General features: G+C 44.0%; 1 protein-coding gene across 1 annotated transcript in view; it reads right to left on the bottom strand.

The window, feature by feature from the left end:
* LOC139054881 (abasic site processing protein HMCES-like) overlaps positions 1–8615 on the bottom strand; it is a 45702-nt gene extending 37087 nt beyond the window's left edge. The window contains exons 1-3 of the mRNA XM_070532563.1: positions 8476–8615; positions 5093–5230; positions 1221–1436 (exon numbers count right to left, since the gene is read on the bottom strand). Of these exons, the coding sequence (XP_070388664.1) occupies positions 1221–1436; positions 5093–5230; positions 8476–8495 (374 nt within the window). The 5' untranslated portion in view covers positions 8496–8615. The remainder of the gene's footprint in view (positions 1–1220; positions 1437–5092; positions 5231–8475) is intronic.
* Between the last annotated feature and the right edge of the window lie 564 nt (positions 8616–9179).

Here is a 9179-nt window from a genome sequence, read left to right on the forward strand (position 1 = left end):
CACTGACAGCAACCACCATTTTTGGCTCGACTGTGTGATGTTGGGAAATGAGGGGCCCCTGCCAAGTCATCTCCTCCAGAACAATTCCAGACCACATTGGACGTTTTCGGATACACTGGCACAACAAGAATGCCGCCGTTGAATTGTGCCTACAATTCCCTCACTCATGCAATAAAAATTAGTAGCAGACCACCGAGACGCACATGCAAGAATAAAATAATGCAGGGCAACCATGACACATTTCCAACTTTTGCCAATTGCTTTCCGTGCTTGCAGTACACAAAACATGGGCTTCGATATTGACTTCCATTACTCCGAGGGAGTCCTTTCTGGGAGTGATATTTCCTTTCGTCACCAGTTAATGCTGTCAGACTGTTGTATGTTTCAAATGCAATGTAAAAATATTCAAATGCAGATTTTCTACCAACCAAGTGCACTCAAATTTGGCAGCTTGCTGTGGGATGTGTACAGTTTAACATGCAATGCATAGTTCGAGCTCAAAAGTTTGGTGCCATGGTCCCTTCAAATGCTTCCTTTCAAGTCTTTCAAGTTCCTTTGTTATCCTCTGTTTTGTCCCAATAGGTCAGCGCTATAAGTGGCAGAAAGCATTGTGTACATTTTAGGGATATCAGCAATAAGCTCAGTAATGCCCCAAAGAGTGCTTTGGTACAAGTTCTGTTTAGCTAAAAAATTGTGCAGAAACCATCGAAGCTGATTGCTAATGCAAGCTAATAGCCAAACAATTCTATAAAACTATTAGCTTTATTAAGGGAATGATGTGCTTGAAGGCCTACATTTTGAGCAGTGAGGAAATTGAGGTAGTGTTTGCTGTTTCATTGCACATTTCTGTAGAAAACAGAACCGTTAACTACAACATCTGTGTTGGCGCTGGGGCGCTCTTCTACAGCTGCAATGGGAAAAAAAATTAAATTATGGGGTTTTACGTGCTAAGAACACTTTCTGATTATGAGGCACGCCGTAGTGGAGGACTCCGGAAATTTCGACCACCTGGGGTTCTTTAACATGCACCTAAATCTAAGCACCACGGGTGTTTCTGCATTTCACCCCCATCGAAATGCGGCTGCCGTGGCCGAGATTCAATTCTGCGACCTCGTGCTAGCCACAATAAGAGAAGAGGACAGCGGGAGAAGAGGGCAATCCTTTCCACACACAAGAACAAAGCTCGCCATTTGATATTACAAAATGGTATTGAAACGGACCCTTCAGCAACGACGATGCAACGACGCCCTGCTGCTATTGCTGGTTTATAGCAATTTCGGCTTGTAGCACCTTCGATGCGGCAATTAATCGTGCTAATGCTGAAGTCCTGTGGATCACCTGGGTACCAATTTGGGATCAGGCCCCATCGCATGGCTGTCAAGACAGGCTCCGAGGGCATCTCTACCCTCAGCTGGTGGTTATCAAGCAGCACAGGACTGCAAAAGCAATGAAAAGTCTTCGGTCAGGCTCAGTAAGCTACACTTGCTTCCTTTTGCAATGTAAACAACAAAATGGTGAGCCAAGATGACGAATAACTTGCAGGAAATCTTTTGACATATTCGCTTAACAACCTACTCGGAAGGAATGTTGATCAGTTTGCAACGGGGAAAAAAATATACAGAAAGCCACTGACAGGGAAACCCTTAACCTCTCGTAGACAAGCAAGGCACGCCTACACATTTTGCTCACCGACTACCATGGACAGGCTGGGTCAGTCTACGGTAAAAAGCACCAATTCATCTCACCAGAGACCATCCGAATGCATCCACGCATCTAGTTCCATTTTTTTGGTCACAAATATGACTGCGAAAGATTTGAAATGTTGGCGGAAGTATTTTTAAAGTTGGCAACACGAAAAATGGTGGCCCCAGCAGGTAGCACCATAGTGCCTAGAATATATTGGCTAGTGTGCTGAGCAAGAGCGCCAAGGTGAGAACCAATAGCTGTACACAATAGTTGCAGTCCCGGCCGTTGGCCTCGTGGGACTAAGTTGCTGTGGTGCATCACAGATGCTGGCCTCTGGCTGCATGATCTCACCGATGGCCTGTCCATAAAGCTGCAAGAAAGAACATTAGTAAAAGTGGTAGTGTAGGCTCCTTGTTGAGTATCTAGACGCTTGTAATAGCTCACTAATTTTGCACAGCTGTTCATGAGAGCAGCACCTAACAGCTGGCATGGTTTATTTACCATCCACACAAACCTCACAAAGTATTGCATGGCCATTCAATTTTGATTCTGTACAAAACAGATAAACACATCTATACAAGGAACATATTATTGGTAGTAAAAGCTCGTTAATTCAGATCTCACGGGACCAGGAAGAATGTCCGAATTATCCTAATGCCGAATTAATGAATGAACAGGAAAAACAATATTAAAATCAAGTTGGAGAAGCATACCTTTATTTACTGAAGTATTTCGCAATAGTCGTCTGGAAGAGGGTGTGTTTTTTCGGCGCTATAACCCTCTTCTGGAAACATGCACCAACTAGCCCCCCAACAAGTATTACTCAATAGTCGTCTGCTTTTTCGCACTGATTCCAGCTGACATTCACAATTATTTTTTTAACTCTTCCAAGTGGCCAACAGCCCGCAAACTGTTGGAAGTGCTCTGCAAACGTCCCCCAATATCAAAAGCGCCTCCGTGACTTCTCGTGAGGAGTGATAAGGTCGCGGCTGCATCTCCTCGCATGACTCTTCGTCTGAATCATGGTCTTCTCGGGTGCCCGTGACATCATTAATAATTTCTTCATTGGTCATGAGACCAGTCGTGGCGACACAATCATCAATCGCAGTGTAGTCCTGAAGGGCCACATTTGTGGGAAGAACGGCATCGAAGGTCAGGCAATCATCATGGGTGGACTCGACCGATACCTCGTCGGCTATTGCCGCATGCTCAGGCCTCACAAAACCGCTGTGATGAAAACAGTTGGCGATGACTTGTGGAGGTGTATTTTTCCACACGTGGGCAATGATGTACACTGCGCCGAGTAAGTCCACTTCATACAGCTTTCCAACTTCTGAGCATAAGATCATTCGCTGTAGCAGGTGCTTTCGGTACTTCGACTTCACGTAGTGAATGATACCCTGGTCCATGGGCTGAAGGGCACATGTAGTTTTGGGCGGCTAAAGAACTGCCTTGATGCTCTTCAGTTTGACTGTACAGTTATGTGCACTGCAGTTGTCAACAACCATAATTATTTTGCAGTTCTTAGATGTGAAGTGCCGATCTAACTGCTGCAGCCAGCCTCGAAAAATGTCCGAGGTCATCCAAGCCTTCCTGTTCACTCTGTACTCAACAGGAAGGCTTTTGATGTTTTTAAAACAACGTGGCTTAAGCGCCTTCCCAATGACAAGTGGCAAGCACTCCGTGTCAGTCATGTTGGCGCCAAGCACAGTTATCCTTCGCTTGCACTTCTTGCCACCAATGCACGGGTCCCCTTTGAAAGTCACCGTCCTGTCGGGCAGAGCTCTGAAAAATAGAGCAGTTTCGTCTACATTGAACACGTCACTTGGTTCATATGCGGCGATGTGCTCAAGCAGCTTCACATTTTTCCACTGGGTGGTCACGCTTTCATCAACACAGGCCTTTTCGCCGCACACACTTCTGAAGACGAGTTCGTGTCGCTTCTGAAACCTCGCGAACCACCCTTCTGAAGCTCTGAACGATTCAATGTTCATCATTGCAGCGTACTTCTCACCTTGTGCCGTGATGAAAGGTCTGCTCAAAGGCAGATGCGCGTTGCGACAGTCAGTAACCCACTGGAGCAAAGCTTCTTCGAGCTGGGGATGAGCTGCGGTTCACAACCGCTTTCTTGATGCATGAAACTTCTCGCTTTCGAAGGCTTGAAGAATCTGTTGTTCATTTTTTCCGTACATTCCCAATGTGCTCCGCTTCACGTTGTACTTGGTCATAATGTGCTGTTGCGATTCGCCGTTCTTCAAAGCCTGCAAAATTTCCACCTTAGTCGCCAAGTTCTTGGCTTCGTACTTCTGCCGCTGTGCCGACGTTGCCATCACTGCAACGCACAATGGTGGTGGCATGCAAAACACGGTCACAACGAAAAAAGAAAACTCCGCAAGCAGAGATGATGCCGACTTGACAACACAAGGGAAAATGGTGTCGAAGGCGCCGTGGAGCGAAGAAAGAAGACACAGACATTCAGTGACGCTGCGATCGCCCCCATTAATTGATAACGATGGCGATGCCTCTCAGCTTTCGGTTTCACTCCAGTGGTTCCAGCACTGCTTTACCACACTTTCTTGTTGCAGCAGCTGTCAGCATTTGTCCGAATTAAGTGGTGCGCGGCTGAATTCTGACGAATTAACGAAGGTTTGGTCCCATAGACTAACATGCACTTTGGCCGGGACCAATAGAGCCATCTGAATTATCTGAATTTCCGAATTAACAGGTGTCAAATTAACGAGCTTTTATTATACACTCATATGTAGAATTTCCTGGTTTGCGGGGACACTACACGAAAATAAAATGCCAGACAACCCCTAAAAACCAATCCTTGTGCAGCATTACATGGGAGGACAGTGCAGTTACTGAGTTCACTCACAACATGTCTTTTCCTATCTCTCTTCATTAAGGCTTTTGACAAAAAACAAATGTCGGTAAAACACTGCTGCTGCCAAGGTGTCTTTCTCACGCTCAGGACATCCATGCATTGGAAATTTCAGAACTTCAGACACCCTTGCAATTCAAAGAAGCTCTCCTCTTGAAAACTGCCCTCGCTAAAAAGGTGCAGCAGATGCATGCTCCAATACATTTACTATTTTTTGTGTTGCGTGTATTATTTCATAAGATGAGACGTCAATATTTGTGTATGACAAAGAAAAAGGCAGCATGTCCTGGTGATGGTGGAGTAAAAGGTATTTGTGAGCAACCCAGCAAAATTAAACTTAAAACTGCTTATAATAACAGGACAGACAACATCGAAGACTTCAAGGTGCACCTGAGCATGTTCTGAATGGCCAGAGAGCACTGGCACTCTCATTTGCCAGTAACACCAAAGGTGCATTTTTCCACCATTTTTTGCACAAGCTTTCATACTTTCACAAATATGAACTTAAGCATGTTCACATACCAGTAGCTTTTAGGTGGCATGTTGTAGGACGGCTCATAAGTGCCTGCCTGGTTGAGATCTCGCCACTCAGGACACTTGTAGTTTCCAGTCCTATCCTTGTACTGGCAAGCATAACTTAAGCACTCCTTTGATAGAGAACTGAAATAATGTAAAAGCAATGCATTAAACCCTATCAGCTATAGCAGCATTGCATGATGCACTTTTAGAAATTATAAACAGAACGGCTATTTGTTGCAAGCCACAGCATATAATCTGCACATTAATTTTTTGTATTTTTGAGCAGTAAAGCACAAACATGCAACGCACACATTTTCACCGCTGAAAAGTGCATGCCTGCCAGCCAAGTTCCAGTCCTGAGAAAGTGGGATATCATTACAAGAGAAGCAAAAATGAAGGGTAGCCACTCTTTTTCTGGAAGGTGGCTCTGATGGTTTTTTTTTTAGAGAACCTCAACACAACCTTGTGAAGTGACAATGTTTAATCTCCCAGTACATAAAATGCACTAAACCCCTGTCTGTAAGAAACTGCTAAGAAGTGAGCAAAATTTTCACAACAAAAGCTTTTTTGCTGCAGTTGTCACTCCAAACACTTAGAGTGACTCCTGCCGATGAAATTGCCTAAAACACCCACAGAACTGTTCATTAGCCATCAATTTTTTCTAATTACAAAAATGTAGAAGCATCAGTTACAGCTGCAAAAGAGACCTCACTTTTCATACTTTTATCACCCAGTTCAGCCCCAAAGAAGCTGCAACAGCGCAAATAAAAAAAAAATGGTCTCCAATCTATGCTGCGAGGGTGGTCGGACAGCGAAGCTGTGTACGACGACTAGAATGATTACCAATTGCAACATAGGTTGAAATTATTCATGTGGCGACATTCACAAGCACTTTATCTAATTATTAGCCTAAGACCCTTCAATGGCCTGCGACTTGGCTACTATGTGCAGCTACAAAGAGTTAGGCACAGAGAGAAAAGAAATTTGCCACGGCTCATATGGATCCTGCTCTTCAGGAGTCCTCACTTATGAGGCCTTCTGTCACAACACAAATCAGTTGCTAGGCGGGTTATTCTTTCGCATACAAAAGTATAGTTACGCAAGTCCGTGCTTTTGAGTTGGTTCTTTATTGAAGCATATGCTGTTCTGTATGTTGTATGCACGATTCCAAAGAATGTATGCACTGTTCACTTTGCCGAATGCTTTTAGCCTCTGCCTTACAAAAGTATGAGCCATTGCATTTGGTGGTATGAGCTATAGATGATGATAGTTTTCTGTTGATGCTACGCCAATAAGAAATCGCAGGATCCTAGCCATAGACAGCTTTGCTGTAAACCAGTGGAGTCTTAAGAAATGTGAAATTGCCCCAATTCCACCGCAAACACAGGTGGTACACCAGTAGCTTACACGTATAGCTAGCTTGACAATCGCTTCAATAAGGCATGTCATTTAGGTAAGGAGGTTTAATCAGGCCGTCATTGTTCACTAAAACTAATTTTTCTGGTTTCGTAGTTTACTATAGATCAGGTTTGATTTCTCGCCCACTGGAATCGCAAGAATTCAATTGGGAATGCTGCTGTTCTATATTATAAATTAATTTTAAAAATCACTACTTCTGTAGTTACTAACCATATAGTTACTACTGTAACATGTTCTCTCAATCATGACTACAAAACCTATGGTGCTTGTTTCTTTCTCAAATGTCATTTGTACACACAATAAATGTAACCCAACCTAGACTGCATGTATATATTTTTTATTTTTCAAGATATGATGTGTCACAAACAGCCTTAAAAGTAATTGAGGCTGATATCTAAACATTGAAAGTACGCAAGGTAATACTTGCAGCACAACAACCTGGCAGTCTAGTGATGACACAGGCTTGCATGCCCCTAACCTCATTATGTGCTTATTCATAGCTTTGCCCTCAGGATAGTCACAGCATCACTTGTGAAAATAGCAAAGCACCTAGCCAACCAACATGATCGTGCAGTGAAAAGCTTCTGGGCTCAGAAACAAAGGAAAAGTGAAGGTTGTAAAAAGGAAAAAAGCAAGTGCTGAGTGGCAGGCTGCAAGGCTGTAACCATTTCCCTATCACTTCAAAGGGCAACGTGGATTGGATCAACATAAAACTAGGAAACACTCCTTGGTAAGCACTAGCACTTCACAAGTCGTATAGAGTGGTACAGACATATATATACTGCTGCAGTTCTCAACACCGTAGAAAGCTAGTGCAAGTAGCCAAACGTGCACATTAAGCGCCAGAAGAGAATCTGACATGTTGAATGCTTCTGCACAAATGCGAACTAAATGAAACAATACTGCCAGCTGGTTATCTAATTTTCTTTTCCAGCAGTTGTTGAGCAACCACATAATCGTCTCCAAAGATAAAGCAACGTAGTAGTTCCAAGACGTACAGCATGACCATCATTTGGAACGTACCATTGAAAAGGTTTGGACATATGTGCGGAAATAACTCGGCCATCCAGAACTCGCAACGACAACATGACATGTCTTAAGCTCACTCTATGTGCCAAAGAGCATTTATATGGAGAGGCACGTCAGATCGCTTACTAAACATGTGCCTATAAAAGCTCTATGCTGTTAAATGAGCTTGATTTTCATTATTAGGGTGTCTACAAAGCCAAATTAAGACTGGAAGGTGCCAGCAGCTCAATCACTTTCATTTCAAAATAAAGCAGCACTGCTGGCCACAGCAAATAATTCACCAATACTTCTGCTTCTAGTTGCCCGAATAAAAAAAGTTGAGCTGAGACGCGGCATGCTCCGTTAAATTGTGCGCTTGCGCCGCAGAACTTTCCGAACAGCGTTATAAAACATCATCTTTAACACTACTAAAGAAAAAATGCGCGGACAATACACAGCTCTAAGGCAGAATTATCGTCTGGAACGCGCGAACGCGTTCGTTCCACCACTTTGTACATTGGCGCCGCATAGCTCAGTGCAGAAGTTATAAAACACGATATTTAACAGTCCTCAACAAATACACGAACAATTCCCAGCCAATATCCTCATATAGCGATTTCTGTATTTATTTTAACTAAGCGTGGAACGTGCTTATCGTTCGGTTTACCTTCGGGCAGAAGTGACGAGCCAACAGTTCACATTGAACCGCCAGATATTAAAATCGAAATCTAAGTTTAAACGCTACGGCACTACACTGCTTTCAAGAAACAGGGTACAATTTTACTAATATAATTGTAGGAAAGCCTGCAGTGCAAGATATGTGCGTTTTCGCGCACGAAACGCAGCCGACAACCAACGCAGCATTTGGTTGTCCGACCGTAGCCGCTCGGACGCAAGATTAAACAGTAGACTATCAGGTACTGCATTCAATGCATTCCAACGCAGAAAGTTATACATACCACGCTGTCCTCCCACACATTGCCGCTTGACTGCTCAGAGCTCAGACTTCAAAAAATCGCGCGAAAGCACACTAACCACTGGCACTGACTGCAGCTGACAGCTCTCTGCATGGAAAGGAAAGTTGGATCACGTGACATTGCTTCCCTGCCTTCTGCCTTCGATTGCTCTATTACTACAGGGGCGCTGCGAGCGCCACTCGCGTTACACTCGCTTGACATCAGGGCACGGACTCGCGCCTGTCGTCTGCTACAGTTCGAGCGTTGTCCGGGCGCTTTCTGCGGTGTTTTCGTTTGTTCGCCCTCGTTCTCTCTGCTTGTATAGTTATGGTGGTCGTCTCAAATATATTTTTACGACGTCTTCATTTGCGAACATTTATTCAAAGAGCTAATTTCTTAGACAAAAATGCAGCTCTTAAAGGCAACGCTACAGTGCCAGCCGAAGGAGTGCACGCAGACAAGCCCATTGCGGGTTTTTCATGTGCAGATGGACAATCGCAAAAACATAGCATATAAGAAACCAGTTATGTTGCCATACCTGCTGCCGCGGTGCAACAAGTATGTCACAAACGCTGGCTATATATGACTTCTACAACAGTTACATTGATTTTAATCCGCTAAAACAGGTTTGCTCACGACGAGTAGTTCATGGTACAATATCGAATTTTTGCAGTTCTTCACAGAAACGCTCGGCAGTAACACGGGGG

This window comes from Dermacentor albipictus, chromosome 1, assembly GCF_038994185.2.
Source record: "Dermacentor albipictus isolate Rhodes 1998 colony chromosome 1, USDA_Dalb.pri_finalv2, whole genome shotgun sequence".
NCBI classification, from domain to species: Eukaryota; Metazoa; Arthropoda; class Arachnida; order Ixodida; family Ixodidae; genus Dermacentor; species Dermacentor albipictus.